Source organism: Pavona decussata, unplaced genomic scaffold (genome assembly GCF_977016875.1).
Source record: "Pavona decussata unplaced genomic scaffold, jaPavDecu1.1 SCAFFOLD_52, whole genome shotgun sequence".
Classification (NCBI taxonomy): domain Eukaryota; kingdom Metazoa; phylum Cnidaria; class Anthozoa; order Scleractinia; family Agariciidae; genus Pavona; species Pavona decussata.
In genome coordinates this window covers 2,129,844-2,146,057 of record NW_028145474.1, presented here as the reverse complement: position 1 = coordinate 2,146,057, position 16,214 = coordinate 2,129,844, and the positions used below count along the sequence as shown (strand labels likewise).

Genomic DNA, 16,214 nt, shown 5'->3' with positions numbered 1-16,214 from the left:
ATTGAAGAAGATTGTCTATTCTCTGCTGTTCGTCGAGTTCCAGTTGGCTAGATCCCTGTACCTAAGAGTTGTGACGAGCTCTGTCTTGCTAGCGAACGAGTGCTCTCAAGCTAATTCCCCCCGTTATTGTCAAGTCGCCGTCGAAGTTCAATTTGTCTCTCCCGTGTGCTCAAGCAAGGAAAACTCCGTCGCCACAAGGAAAAACCCGTCGTCACACTGTGGCTATACTCGGAGAAAAAATCCAAGAGCTCCTATCAGGAGTCGAACGTAAGACCTTCGGGCCATTACTAGTTCGGATGCTCTACCACTGAGCTACAGGAGTCAGGGTCATCTCTTCTTTCGCGGTTTAAATCAAGCTTTGCTAAATAAATAAAAAATAGATAACCTTTATGTACCCTCGGCAGTGTTTTCAGCACAAAGAAATAATTTAAAGTAAAAAATAACACGGTTAAAAATCCCAACTGGCCCCAGGGGGGAGGGAGGTACTCCCATATATGGGCTAGATCGGTATGTGCCGCCCGATAGGGTATGGTTTTTGAGAGTCTCGATCCTTAAATAGGGTGATGATAAAAGAAGCAGAGACCGATACAACGTAGAATTACAGTTTAAAGGTTACTATATTTCGGCTGGCCAAACCAGCCTTCTTCAGGTATAATGAAAATTTACATTGGGACATATGCTTATATAGCTGACAAATATTTGCGCAATAGCGGAACTACGTTAAACTAAATTGATTGACAGTATAAAATATGAAGCAAATGAAATAATAATAACAAAGAATAAAAAATAATAAAAGGAAAAAAGCTAGTACATTTCTTCGCGAATATTAACGCCATGTGGAGAAAGTGTTCTGCCTTTGGAGATTAACAAGGCCTCCCTGGCCTTACGTATTGAGTCTCGGTTAGAGTAGACTTTTTCTATGGGGATTAATTGCATGTCGTTAGCGGTGTGGTTAGGAGCGGTGAGGAAGTGTTCTGCGGCTGTGGTGGGTTTAGATTTAGTGTTAGGGTTATCTATGGTGCGGCGGTGTTCATTAAAGCGTTCTTTTAAGCGTCGTTTAGTCTCTCCTATGTATTGTAAATTACAGCGGTTACATTGGATCATGTAGATTATATTTTTAGTTTCACAGGTCAGGTTAGATTTGATAGGGCGCGTTTCACCAGTGGAAAAGAAGGTGTAGTTAGTAAAACCATCGGAAATGTATGGGCAAGTGGCGCAATTTTTACCGCAACGATAGGAGCCGGAAGGGAGTTGTGGGTGGGGATTAGTCGAGTTAGAAGAAAGTTTAGCCGAAACCAGTAAGTCATATAGGTTAGGAGATCGTCTGAAGGCCACAACAGGCAAATTTGGAAAAACCTTTCTGCAGCGGTTAGACGAGAGCAGTAAATGATAATGTTTTTAAATGATGTTGGAGATGTGAGGAAGCGATGGGTTAAAAGTAGTAATAAAAGGTACACGCGTAGGTTTGTTCATGTCTTTAGTTTGTAAAGCGAGTCTGCGTGGGATGTTGGCGGCACGTTGTATTTGTTTAGTGACAAAGTTTCGTTTGTAGCCTCGTTTGAGTAGGTATGTAGTAAGTTGTGCAGTGCGTATATTAAACGTTTCGTCAGTAGAACAAATACGTCGTAAGCGGAGTGCTAGACTGAAAGGAATGGCATTTTTTGTATGTAGGGGATGGCAAGATGAATACAGTAGATGTTGGTGTTTGTCTGTAGGTTTAGTGTACAGGTCAGTACTGATGTTACCGTCGTTAGTTAAAGAAACATTAACATCAAGGAAAGATACGTTAGTAGAAGAGTGCGAGCTAGTGAATTTAATGGTAGGGTGAATGTTGTTAAGATAATCGATGAATATTTTTAAGTTATCCAGACCTTCAGTCCAGATCATAAAACAGGGGCACCCAACGGATCGTTTAGGTATATTATCTGTTCGGAAGACCCTTAATCTCCTACAATTTTCTGAAGGGAATTTTCACCTCGAGCTTTCGTGATATGGGAAATGTAAGGCCTAGTGTTTTCGGATTGATAAATGTTTGGTTTCAGGTACTGAAGAAAGGTCAGTTAAGATTTTCGGAAAGGAAATAAGACCTAAGGTTTTCGAGAAATGGACAAAAATGGCCTAGTAATTTCGAAAAGACTCAAGTTCTCCTAGAATGACCGAACAGATAAAAATATTATAGCGCGGCCTGAAATGAATCTACAAAGCCTTAGAGGCACTCCAGAGGGCCTAAAATTGCGTTTCAAAGGATTTGAGAGAAACCTGTCGTTGGGTGCCCCTGATAAAAATATCATCACTGTAACGATACCACGTGTGAGGATGAAATGGGGCATTTTTCAAAGCATTCGCTTCGAAATGGCCAAGAAAAGGGTTGGCAAAAGAGGGGGCCATTTTAGTACCCATGGCTGTGCCGTGGATCTGAAGGTAGTGGTTATCGTTAAAAGAAAAATTATTCATGGTAAGAATCATGCGAATGAGGTCACAGAGTGTGCCAGTGGGAATGTTACTATGAAGGCGAGTACGTAGGAAATGGGGTAAATAGGGTATCATTTTTGCACGTGTTGGCATTGTGTTCCCGGCGTGATCCTTAGAAAGGGAACCTATCAGCATAACACTGTCACAATAGTGACCAAACTTCTCTGAAAGATGTTCCATGGTTATGATGGCATATTATTAAACTAGGCTTACTCCAGTGTTCTTTGCTTGATGCTTAACTTCCGATGTTACAGGAACGAAATAAAGCCGTTCACGACATTAAATTCTTAGTTTTTGTTTTTCCCTTGAATAGGATGTCATTGTTCGGGTTTGGGCTTTAAATAGGGTATCAATTTTAAATAGGGTCAGGGTTTAAGAACCTGGGCGGCACACACCTATCCCAAATTTATGGGAGTAGCCCCCGGGCAACTGGCGGGAGGCAGACCAGCTGGCTATTTACAAGCGCGGCGCAGCGATGGAGTTGAACTCGGGGCTACCGAGAAACAACTCCAGCTAGCAGTCAGAGCGGGACTTGAATCTGGAAACTTCGGATTTCCAGTCCGGCACGCTAACCACTCGGCCAGGCTGCCTCCACGATCACCATAAAACGAAGCCTTGTAACACAACCCCGCCGATATTTGGCTGGAGCTTCGGCTACCTCGACAACAGAGTGCGATAAATCCAAATTTAAATGATTTGGCCCTTGCCATTATTTTCAGTATTAATTATCATATTTTTAAAATTATCCTCACCAAATTTTGCCGCCGCAGTTTCTTTTATTCTCGTTACTTTTTAATTATGGTGTTCAATGAGGGGAAAAGTAGGTTAATTAAGGACTGGCTTTCTCTTTACCAGAATTGGTAAGTCAAACCGTTCAGTTTCTACGTGATTATAGAATGCATTATATTAAATTCTCGGAACATTTTCTCTCGAACATGAAACTTAGCACGCAAAAACTTCGGACGGGACGAAGTTTCCGGTTTCGTTTCGCACAATTTCATTCTTCTTCATTTCAACACTAATAATTATAACTAATTTTCATTTGATTTCAAGCGACCGAAACGAACAAAGAAACAATGACCCAAAATACAAACTTGGCAAACTTTGCGACGGTTTTGGAAGTTGAAATTAAAAGTTACTCTTCTTTTTACCTTTATTTGTCTTTTGTTGAGTCAATTGTTTTTTTGGGTTTTTTTTAATAAGCAAAATAAAACTACAGAAATTTAAATTTAGTCTATTGCTCGTTGCTAAATAACTTGCTAACATAGAGTAGGTTAATTTTCAGCAAACCAGTAGATTACCCTATCTCGCATCCCCCCCCCCCCCCCCTTCCCTGACGAGCGCACCTGAATAACCCTAAAAGTTTATAACAATGTTGGGCCATAGGCTGGGGGAGTTGTGTGGTTTCGTTCCCTAACCTACTCGATCAAAGCCAGCCAACGCCCTTGGTTGCCAACCATGGATCTCGTGATTCACGGTACAATATTTTTTCGACGCATGACGTCGTAGATTATACCCGAAACTGATGCCTAGTTTATTTGGCACTTTCGACGAGAAACATCAGTGAATTTTTATAATTCTTACGTCGACGGAGAATTTTCGAGTTTTGAATTATCAGTTTTCAACGCGAATCGCACTCGAAGCAAATCAATTACTTATTCATCTTCAACAACGACCATGGAAAACCATCAAGAGTCTGAGGTGAGTACAACCTTAAAATCTAGTTTTGTATGGTGGCAAGGCGGTGACTTACACAAATTAATTTGACCGTTTGGTTTACTACTAGGCACGTTGCCTCCTTCTCAGTACAATTTCTATGTTTCTCTTTTGTATGGCCGGTTATCGACAAAATGGGGATGAAAAAAAAGTTGAAGGTACATCATCCTCTCTATGAATTGTTTTATTAATAATTGAGAAAGTTTAAACAATCAGGACGCTTAAACGCTGTATAAAGAAATTGGCAGATCTGATCAAATGTTACAGATTTTCAAATATGGACGATAACAGTCGCCTGACTAAACAGTTCCTGTTCTATATTAGCACGCCTCCCTTGATGCTGAAGAAACAAATTTGTTAAACACACAACAAGCATCTTGTGATACATGAAGACAACCTGGTTCCGTTGTCTTGTATTGTAACACAGTGAAAAGCTCGCAGTATTTAAGCACTGCGCTCTACAATGCAAACGGCGTCAGGAATTAAGTACAACTCAGTTTATTTCGTGGCGCTGTATCTTTACATCTTTAGATAAGGTCTATAACACCTTACGTCTGTGAGAAATACCAAATAGGCCCCTTGCACTAAGAAGTCACAAGACCCAAAACCCCCAAAACGATACATTGAAATGGTAGAACTGGAGAGCATACTAAAATCATTGTAAATATAGCCCAAATTTAAACGCAAAATCATGAAAGGGAGAGATTTTAATGTCAGTTTGACTTTGCCCTCTAACATTGCTACCAAAACTCAATGTTAATTAATATTATTTTTCTTAATGTTTGTCAATAATGCCGAATTGGTTTGTGAGCAATACCATGCACATTTCAAACATTCCTTTGATGATTGTTTGCAAGAGCTGATTTTAAAAAGATTAATCCTGATTAATCCGTTCAGGTAGGAAGAGAAATATTTCAACATCAATGCAAATCAATTTCGAAGAGAAAATCTTATTCATTGCATTGAGAACACTGTCCAGTGAACATTTTTAGATAAAAAATCGTCACCACTTTTATTAAAAAACAAGAACTTGGTTACGTGATGTCTTGAACTAAACTGAAATTAAATCTGAAACTGAATGAAATGGTAACTTCTTGTTTCCTGAATTAGAAACTGATCAAGGAAGAATACTCAGGGAGGGAACACGAACTTTTTGTCCTTTAAACTAAACAAAGAGGAGCTTTAGCTGTTCAGCTTACTGCTCAGTGGTTAGCCATGAAAGCAAACTACAGGGTTATCCAAAACGATTCAGAAAACCTTAGTCGCCTCATTAATTCGGTTTTAGGGATGATGAAAAAATCTGGGGCAGGCGCTTGAGTCTTGTATTGTCAACGCAGTGAAAGTCCACGAGTATTTAAGCTTTACTTCACAATGCTTAAGGTTTAGGGACTAAAGAACGACTATTTATTTCATGGTTTCTACCTTAACATATTTAGATAAGAGCAAAATCGGCCCTTTGCACTAAGCAGTCACATGACCCATGCCCCCAAAAACGATATATTGAAAAAGTGATGATACTAGAAACAAAAAGAGCACATTAAAATTATTGTATAACCCAAATGTGAGCACAAAATCACCAAATGGAGAGATTGTGTGGTATTTTGAGTTTGCCCTCCAATATTGCGACCAAAACTCCAACTAAATGTTATCTGTCAATTATGCTCAATTGTTTTGTGAGCATTTCCAAGTACGTTCAGTTGAAACATTCCTTTGTTGTTGTTGTTGTTTTTTTCTGTAAAAGTTGATTTTCAAAAGATGTTTTTCATACATATTAAGGTTACCGTATACCTTTAGAGGTGTGTCGCGTCCAAGCGATGTAGCGCGTCCAGTTTAAACTGTAGATACCTAAACCCTTATATCAAATCAAAGCTTATAGAGGTAGCTATGAAACTATACCAAGAATTTTGAAATAAAATGAATTGTCGAATTTTTCACGACCTCTAAATGCGAGCGTCCGAATCACCTTTTGAAAGCTACAAGTCAAAGCGAATTATTGTTTTTCGCTAATTTCATTTCCTCCTCAGTTTCTGGACCCAAAGGGCTAAAAAATCGTGTTTGCGTTTTGCCGTATTCAACTGCAGTGACAAGTCACAGAACATTTTCCAAATAGGATTTAAAAATGTGGAGTAATAATACAAAAATCGCTCTCGGAGAAAAATATCATTTCGAAAGAAAAAATTCGCAGACACGTTTTGGTTGTGTATATGTTAAACTAGCTACTGTCCAAATTTGAAGGCAAACGAACAAATTCCCTTTGAGTTTTAGCTCTTTAAAGTGTCCCCTTCAAGTGAAATAAATGATTCGAGTAAACAGCATTAAAAATTCAACAATTCAATTTATTTCAAAATTCTTGGTATAGTTTAATAGTTTAAATTAGTTTATTGTAATTCGTCACAAGGAAATAAATACATAAATTGACATATGACATTAGAAAAAGAAGAAGAATAACAATGCTGTGGCGTGACCGGAGAGACGAACAGGGCAGCGCCCCAATTGTAACGTATCCCCTTGGCTAAGAAAAAAAAAGGAAATTCATCATAGATTTAATTAGACTGCGTAATATATAAAATAACTGAAAAATCATGGTGGACTATAAGTTTGTAGTAGTCGTCTAAAGTGATCGTTAAGATGGACTCTCAAACCACAAGAGATCCTGGCTAGACTTAGAAAACTTCGGTGAATATTTGTAACGGTGGATAGCCCGCTCTATAAGCTATAGGGGTTTAGCTATCTACAGTTTAACCCGGACGCGCTTCATCGCTTGGACGCTAGACGCTTCTAAAGGTATACATTTAAAACAATTCATTCCAGTCACGGGAACGGATAGAAACGGAGATATTTCAATACAATGCAAAGTTCCGAAGTGGAAATAGTGTTATTGAGTTATCCTACTGTTAGAACACCATCATCATCGTCATCGTCATCATCATCATCATTATCATCATCATCATCATCATTATTATTATTATTATTATTATTATTATTATTATTTTTATGACATTTGCTTTTTCTTTAAAAAATTTGTGCTTTAAAATAGTCTCCTTTTTAATCGAAATGAATTGTAAATGGGTTTTAATTGTTCTTTTTTCTACTTTTAACTTGTAAATAACAATTTGCTTGGTATATGTTAATGAAGAGATTATATTTATTAATTATTATTATTATTATTATTATTATTATTATTATTATTATTATTATTATTATTATTATTATTATTATTATTATTATTATTATTATTATTATTATTATAGAACATTGTCCCTTAGTCATTTTCAGATGCGAAACCATCACAACTTTCATTTTATGGAAAACGCGGCACGTCATTTCTTGAAAACTGAAATTACATCTAAAACCGAATGAACTAGTAATCTGGGTTCCAGTACTGAATTAAAAACTGATGATCAGCGGAAGAAAATTAGACTTTTATTCCGAGAAATGAGCAGAGGGGTATTTTAGCTGTTCAGATTACTACTTAGTGATAAAACATAAAACAAAACTACAGGGTTATCCAAAACGGTTATTTTCGGTGAATATTTGTAACGGAAACCTTTGTGGCCTCATAAATTCGGCTTTAAGCGTGATGAAAAAATCAGGGACATCCAGTAATTTATTTCGGTGGCTATCTGTTCGGATGGTCTTTTAAATCCGCCGCCTCAAAAATTCGGATTTCGTTGTAAAGAAAATCACAGTTTTCTTCGGCAAAATGTTCCCTCAAAATTTCATAACACTGCAAGATTAATTCCTGTCGTTTTCAGAAGGGCGAATATGCCATTAAAAATACGAAAAAACCAACAACAGCTAGTAAATTTGGGGATTAAAAATTACGTTTCGTAAATCTTTTTGCAGCTTTGTACTCTATATAAGCTCACACAGATGTGTTTTTAAACGGGCCCAAAACGATCTTGGAACACAGGAGACAACATTTCAAGTATTTTACTTTGGGTTGCCTTGAAAAATGGAACTATATATCTTTGGTGAAATGTCCCCTCAGACATTCGTCGCATTCGAACATTTACGTTCCTTTCGTTATTCCAAGGAACAGAAAAGATCGTTTTGAGTGCGGATAAGATCAGCGAAAAGTTTAGGAAAGCAAACAGCAACTGGCCGTGGAACACTGTTCCCTAAAACTTTCCTCAACTTAATTAAGAAGTCTGCTACAGAATCCAAACAGATCAAAGTGTGTTAGTGTATAGAAATAACCTTTGAAAACGCCACGAAAACAACATTGGAAAGCAAAAAACGACATTTCAAATTATTTTTTTAAATTTCGTTGCTGGATAGACCTGAAACTAGCTCATTAAATTCGTCTGGCTTGCACTAGTTGTAGGGAAAATCCGCATTGAATGCTGTGCTCACTTATTTGATTATGTTATGATTACACCGAGAACGGATAGTTTTTAAGAAACAAGGTAAAATCTTTTCTGTCATCAATAGTTTAATGTCATCTATAAGTTTGCCTTTCATTATACCCGATTAATCTCACGTAAAATTTATTATCAATCGTTTGCAACCATGGAAAAAGCTTTCGAGAATTATTCAGTTCACTAAAATGAAATCTGTAACACTTTCTATTTAATCATTACTAGTTTACAATTAATTAAAAACTAAAATTTTACGACTGCAATTCGATGTTCCTTCCAAACATTTGGTTTGCGTCACGTTTTGTTTTTCTTTTTCTGCGTAGATTTCCAGCTCTGAAAGTTAAGGTAAAGCACGAAACAATTTAAACAACGGTCACGCGAAGTATTTGACGATGGATCAATTTTTACGCCTAACTTTCCTCTCTTTACTAAACGCTGTGTATGGATTATTTCTTAGTTTGCAAGATATTTGTTTGCTTCGCTTCGCCGCTGTACACAAGTGTTTATTCTGTAGATGCTTCGCACAACTTAAGTTTCGGAATTTTCCCTTAAAGACTTGAATACACCATTTCATTTGACTTGAATTATTTCATAGGTTGTAGAAACTACTGTCGTGGATGAAATAGGAAATCTTCTACAAGCCATCAACATTAGTATAGTTATGGCAGTCTTCCTTCTCAAAACCGGTCGTATTCTAAAAGCCATTCGGTTATTCAAGGAGTCCCTGATTCTCCTCAGCAACAAAGCCCTGGAAAAAGAAAAAGAATTGCTCAAAGCAGGTTACATTGCCGTTCATCATGAAATGTTTAATGGTTACATCGTTGTCAATGATCACACAAGTGCAATAGAATGCGGTGAGAAGCTTCTGGTTTTACTTCATGATTGGGGTGCATCAAACACAGAAGGAGAAATAAGCTTTAAAATGGCGAACTTGCATCGGAGTCAAGGTAGATATGACAAGGCAAAAGAGCTCTACGTGAAGGCACTAAATGTCGCAATGGCAACTGGAGAAAGGGGATTAGAAGGAGCATGTTACGTGAACTTAGGAACTGTGTTAAAGTCTCTTCGTGAATACGTCAAAGCTGAGGCGTATCTGCAGAAAGGCCTTAAAATCAGCAAAGAAATTGGCCACAAAGATAACGAAAGAGCAGCTTACGTAAACCTGGGAGCGATGTTTAAATGTCTCGGTGAATATGTCAAAGCTGAGGAATATCTACAGAAAGCCCTTAAAATCAGCAAAGAAATTGGTGACAAAGATAAAGAAGCAGCAGCTCACATAAACCTGGGAACGATGTTTCGATCTCTCGGTGAATACGTCAAAGCTGAGGAATATCTACAGAAAGGCCTTAAAATCAGCAAAGAAATTGGTGACAAAGGTAAAGAAGCAGCAACTTACCTAAACCTGGGATCGGTGTTTCTATCTCTCGGTGAATACGTCAAAGCTGAGGAATATATACAGAAAGCCCTTAAAATCAGCAAAGAAATTGGCCACAACGATACAGAAGCAGCAGCTCACGGAAACCTGGGAACGATGTTTCACTCTCTCGGTGAATACGTCAAAGCTGAGGAATATCTACAGCAAGCCCTTAAAATCAGCAAAGAAATTGGCAACAAAGATAAAGAAGCAGCAACTTACGTAAACCTGGGAACGATGTTTGACTCTCTCGGTGAATACGTCAAAGCTGAGGAATATCTACAGAAAGCCCTTAAAATCAGCAAAGAAATTGGTGACAAAGATAAAGAAGCAGCAGCTCACATAAACCTGGGAACGATGTTTCGATCTCTCGGTGAATACGTCAAAGCTGAGGAATATCTACAGCAAGCCCTTAAAATCAGCAAAGAAATTGGCAACAAAGATAAAGAAGCAGCAACTTACGTAAACCTGGGAACGATGTTTGACTCTCTCGGTGAATACGTCAAAGCTGAGGAATATCTACAGAAAGCCCTTAAAATCAGCAAAGAAATTGGTGACAAAGATAAAGAAGCAGCAGCTCACATAAACCTGGGAACGATGTTTCGATCTCTCGGTGAATACGTCAAAGCTGAGGAATATCTACAGAAAGCCCTTAAAATCAGCAAAGAAATTGGCGACAAAGATAAAGAAGCAGCAACTTACGGAATCCTGGGAATAGTGTTTGAATCTTCCGGTGAACATGTCAAAGCTGAGAAATATCTACAGAAAGCCCTTGAAATCAGCAAAGAAACTGGCGACAAAGATAAAGAAGCAGAAGCTTACGTAAACCTGGGAAAGGTGTTTCACTCTCTCGGTGAATACGTCAAAGCTGAGGAATATCTACAGAAAGGCCTTGAAATCAGCGAAGAAATTGGCGACAAAGATAAAGAAGCAGCAACTTACGGAATCCTGGGAATAGTGTTTGAATCTTCCGGTGAATATGTCAAAGCTAAGGAATATCTACATAAAGCCCTTAAAATCAGCAAAGAAATTGGCGACAAAGATAAAGAAGCAGCAACTTACGGAATCCTGGGAATAGTGTTTGAATCTTCTGGTGAACATGTCAAAGCTGAGGAATATCTACAGAAAGCCCTTGAAATCAGCAAAGAAACTGGCGACAAAGATAAAAAAGCAGAAGCTTACGTAAACCTGGGAAAGGTGTTTCACTCTCTCGGTGAATACGTCAAAGCTGAGGAATATTTACAGAAAGGCCTTGAAATCAGCGAAGAAATTGGCGACAAAGATAAAGAAGTAGAAGCTTACGTAAACCTGGGAAAAGTGTCTCACTCTCTCGGTGAATACGTCAAAGCTGACGAATATCTACAGCAAGCCCTTAAAATCAGCAAAGAAATTGGCGACAAACATAAAGAAGCAGTAGCTTACCAAAGCCTGGGAACGATGTTTGGCTCTCTCGGTGAATACCTCAAAGCTGAGGAAGATCTACAAAAAGCCCTTAAAGTCAGCAAAGAAATTGGCGACAAAGATAAAGAAGCAGCAACTTACAGAATCCTGGGAATAGTGTTTGAATCTTCCGGTGAATATGTCAAAGCTAAGGAATATCTACATAAAGCCTTTAAAATCAGCAAAGAAATTGGCGACAAACATAAAGAAGCAATAGCTTACCAAAGCCTGGGAACGATGTTTGACTCTTCAGGTGAATACGTCAAAGCTGAGGAATATCTACATAAAGCCCTTAAAATCAGCAAAGAAATTGGTGACAAACATAAAGAAGCAGTAGCTTACCAAAGCCTGGGAACGATGTTTGACTCTCTCGGTGAATACGTCAAAGCTGAGGAATATCTACAGCAAGCCCTTAAAATCAGCAAAGAAATTGGCCACAAACATAAAGAAGCAGAAGCTTACGTAAACCTGGGAGGGGTGTTTTTCTCTCTCGGTGAATACGTCAAAGCTGAGGAATATCTACAAAAAGCCCTTAAAATCAACAAAGAAATGGGCCACAAAGATAAAGAAGCAGCAGCTTACGAAATCCTGGGAATAGTGTTTGAATCTTCCGGTGAACATGTCAAAGCTGAGGAATATCTACAGAAAGCCCTTGAAATCAGCAAAGAAATTGGCGACAAACATAAAGAAGCAGTAGCTTACCAAAGCCTGGGAACGATGTTTGACTCTCTCGGTGAATACGTCAAAGCTGAGGAATATCTACAGCAAGCCCTTAAAATCAGCAAAGAAATTGGCCACAAACATAAAGAAGCAGTAGCTTACCAAAGCCTGGGAACGATGTTTGACTCTCTCGGTGAATACGTCAAAGCTGAGGAATATCTACAGCAAGCCCTTAAAATCAGCAAAGAAATTGGTGACAAACTTAAAGAAGCAGTAGCTTACCAAAGCCTGGGAACGATGTTTCGCTCTCTCGGTGAATACGTCAAAGCTGAGGAATATCTACAGCAAGCCCTTAAAATCAGCAAAGAAATTGGTGACAAACATAAAGAAGCAGTAGCTTACCAAAGCCTGGGAACGATGTTTGACTCTCTCGGTGAATACGTCAAAGCTGAGGAATATCTACAGCAAGCCCTTAAAATCAGCAAAGAAATTGGCGACAAATATAAAGAAGCAGCAGCTTACGTAAACCTGGGAGAGATGTTTCGCTCTCTCGGTGAATACGTCAAAGCTGAGGAATATCTACAAAAAGCCCTTAAAATCAGCAAAGAAATTGGCGACAAAGATAAAGAAGCAGCAACTTACGGAATCCTGGGAATAGTGTTTGAATCTTCCGGTGAATATGTCAAAGCTAAGGAATATCTACATAAAGCCCTTAAAATAAGCAAAGAAATTGGCGACAAGGATAAAGAAGCAGCAACTTACGGAATCCTGGGAATAGTGTTTGAATCTTCCGGTGAACATGTCAAAGCTGAGAAATATCTACAGAAAGCCCTTGAAATCAGCAAAGAAACTGGCGACAAAGATAAAGAAGCAGAAGCTTACGTAAACCTGGGAAAGGTGTTTCACTCTCTCGGTGAATACGTCAAAGCTGAGGAATATCTACAGAAAGGCCTTGAAATCAGCGAAGAAATTGGCGACAAAGATAAAGAAGCACAAGCTTACGTAAACCTGGGAAAGGTGTTTCACTCTCTCGGTGAATACGTCAAAGCTGACGAATATCTACAGCAAGCCCTTAAAATCAGCAAAGAAATTGGCGACAAACATAAAGAAGCAGTAGCTTACCAAAGCCTGGGAACGATGTTTGACTCTCTCGGTGAATACCTCAAAGCTGAGGAAGATCTACAAAAAGCCCTTAAAGTCAGCAAAGAAATTGGCGACAAAGATAAAGAAGCAGCAACTTACGGAATCCTGGGAATGGTGTTTGAATCTTCCGGTGAATATGTCAAAGCTAAGGAATATCTACATAAAGCCCTTAAAATCAGCAAAGAAATTGGCGACAAACATAAAGAAGCAGTAGCTTACCAAAGCCTGGGAACGATGTTTGACTCTCTCGGTGAATACGTCAAAGCTGAGGAATATCTACAGCAAGCCCTTAAAATCAGCAAAGAAATTGGTGACAAACATAAAGAAGCAGTAGCTTACCAAAGCCTGGGAACGATGTTTGACTCTCTCGGTGAATACGTCAAAGCTGAGGAATATCTACAGCAAGCCCTTAAAATCAGCAAAGAAATTGGCGACAAATATAAAGAAGGAGAAGCTTACGTAAACCTGGGAGAGATGTTTCGCTCTCTCGGTGAATACGTCAAAGCTGAGGAATATCTACAAAAAGCCCTTAGAATCAGCAAAGAAATTGGCGACAAAGATAAAGAAGCAGCAACTTACGGAATCCTGGGAATAGTGTTTGAATCTTCCGGTGAACATGTCAAAGCTGAGGAATATCTACAGAAAGCCCTTAAAATCAGCAAAGAAACTGGCCACAAAGATAAAGAAGCAGCAGTTGACGGAAGACTGGGAAAGATGTTTCGCTCTCTCGGTGAATACGTCAAAGCTGAGGAATATCTACAAAAAGCCCTTAAAATCAGCAAAGAAATTGGCGACAAAGATAAAGAAGCAGCAACTTACGGAATCCTGGGAATAGTGTTTGAATCTTCCGGTGAACATGTCAAAGCTGAGGAATATCTACAGAAAGCCCTTGAAATCAGCAAAGACATTGGCGACAAAGATAAAGAAGCAGCAGCTTATGAAAGCCTGGGAACGATGTTTCACTCTCTCGGTGAATATGTCAAAGCTGAGGAATATCTACAGAAAGCTCTTAAAATCAGCAAAGAAATTGGCGACAAAGATAAAGAAGCAGAAGCTTACGTAAAGCTGGGAGGAATGTTTTGCTCTCTCGGTGAATACGTCAAAGCTGAGGAATATCTACAGCAAGCCCTTAAAATCAGCAGAGAAATTGGCGACAAAGATAAAGAAGCACCAGTTTACGAAAGCCTGGCAAAGGTGTTTCAATCTCTCGGTGAATACGTCGAAGCTGAGGAATATCTACAGAAAGCCCTTAAAATCAGCAAAGAAATTGGCCACAAAAATAGAGAAGCAGAAGCTTACGTAAACCTGGGAGAGATGTTTCGCTCTCTCGGTGAATACGTCAAAGCTGAGGAATATCTACAAAAAGCCCTTAAAATCAGCAAAGAAATTGGCGGCAAAGATAAAAAAGCAGAAGCTTACGTAAACCTGGGAAAGATGTTTTGCTCTCTCGGTGAATACGTCAAAGCTAAGGAATATCTACAAAAAGCCCTTCAAATCAGCAAAGAACTTGGCCACAAAAATAGAGAAGCAGCAGCTTACGCAATGGTGGGAATAGTGTTTGAATCTTCCGGTGAACATGTCAAAGCTGAGGAATATCTACAGAAAGCCCTTGAAATCAGCAAAGAAATTGGCGACAAAGATAAAGAAGCAGCAGCTTACGTAAACCTGGGAACGATGTTTCACTCTCTCGGTGAATACGTCAAAGCTGAGGAATATCTACAGAAAGCCCTTAAAATCAGCAAAGAAATTGGCGACAAAGATAAAGAAACAGCAGCTTATGAAAGCCTGGGAACGATGTTTCACTCTCTCGGTAAATATGTCAAAGCTGAGGAATATCTACAGAAAGCCCTTCAAATCAGCAAAGAACTTGGCCACAAAAATAGAGAAGCAGCAGCTTACGCAATGGTGGGAATAGTGTTTGAATCTTCCGGTGAACATGTCAAAGCTGAGGAATATCTACAGAAAGCCCTTAAAATCAACAAAGAAACTGGCCACAAAGATAAAGAAACAGCAGTTTACAAAAGCCTGGGAACGTTGTTTCACTCTCTCGGTGAATATGTCAAAGCTGAGGAATATCTACAGAAAGCCCTTAAAATCAGCAAAGAAATTGGCGACCAAGATAAAGAAGCAGAAGCTTACGTAAAGCTGGGAGGGATGTTTTGCTCTCTCGGTGAATACGTCAAAGCTGAGGAATATCTACAAAAAGCCCTTAGAATCAGCAAAGAAATTGGCGACAAAGATAAAGAAGCAGAAGCTTACGTAAACCTGGGAGGGGTGTTTTTCTCTCTCGGTGAATACGTCAAAGCTGAGGAATATCTACAAAAAGCCCTTAAAATCAACAAAGAAATGGGCCACAAAGATAAAGAAGCAGCAGCTTACAAAATGGTGGGAATAGTGTTTAAATCTTCCGGTGAACATGTCAAAGCTGAGGAATATCTACATAAAGCCCTTAAAATCAGCAAAGAAACTGGCCACAAAGATAAAGAAGCAGCAGCTTATGAAAGCCTGGGAACGATGTTTTACTCTCTCGGTCAATACGTCAAAGCTGACGAATATCTACAGAAAGCCCTTAAAATCAGCAAAGAAATTGGCCACAAAGATAAAGAAGCAGCAGCTTACGTAAACCTGGGAAAGATGTTTCACTCTCTCGGTGAATACGTCAAAGCTGAGGAATATCTACAGAAAGGCCTTGAAATCAGCGAAGAAATTGGCGACAAAGATACAGAAGCAGAAGCTTACTTAACCCTGGGAAAGGTTTTTCACTCTCTCGGTGAATACGTCAAAGCTGAGGAATATCTACAGAAAGCCCTTGAATTCAGCAAAGAAATTGGCGACAAATCTAAAGAAGCAGCAGCTTACATAAACCTGGGACAGATGTTTTGCTCTCTCGGTGAATACGACAAAGGTGAGGAATATCTACAGAAAGGCCTTGAATTCAGCAAAGAAATTGGCAACAAACATAACGAAGCAGCAGCTTACAGAAACCTGGGATCGGTGTTTCACTCCCA

At 39.0% G+C, this 16,214-nt stretch overlaps 1 protein-coding gene and 1 long non-coding RNA gene across 2 annotated transcripts in view; one reads left to right on the top strand and one right to left on the bottom strand.

The window, feature by feature from the left end:
- The window catches only part of LOC146480886 (uncharacterized), a 53,291-nt gene that overhangs the window by 23,836 nt on the left and 13,241 nt on the right, over positions 1–16,214 (bottom strand). The gene's annotated exons all lie outside the window — the stretch shown is intronic.
- LOC146480885 (uncharacterized) overlaps positions 4,087–16,214 on the top strand; it is a 42,101-nt gene continuing 29,973 nt past the window's right edge. Inside the window, exons 1-6 of the mRNA XM_085109227.1 lie at positions 4,087–4,173; positions 9,145–9,600; positions 10,801–11,811; positions 12,049–13,800; positions 13,921–15,122; positions 15,231–16,165. Of these exons, the coding sequence (XP_084965353.1) occupies positions 4,150–4,173; positions 9,145–9,600; positions 10,801–11,811; positions 12,049–13,800; positions 13,921–15,122; positions 15,231–16,165 (5,380 nt within the window). The 5' untranslated portion in view covers positions 4,087–4,149. The remainder of the gene's footprint in view (positions 4,174–9,144; positions 9,601–10,800; positions 11,812–12,048; positions 13,801–13,920; positions 15,123–15,230; positions 16,166–16,214) is intronic.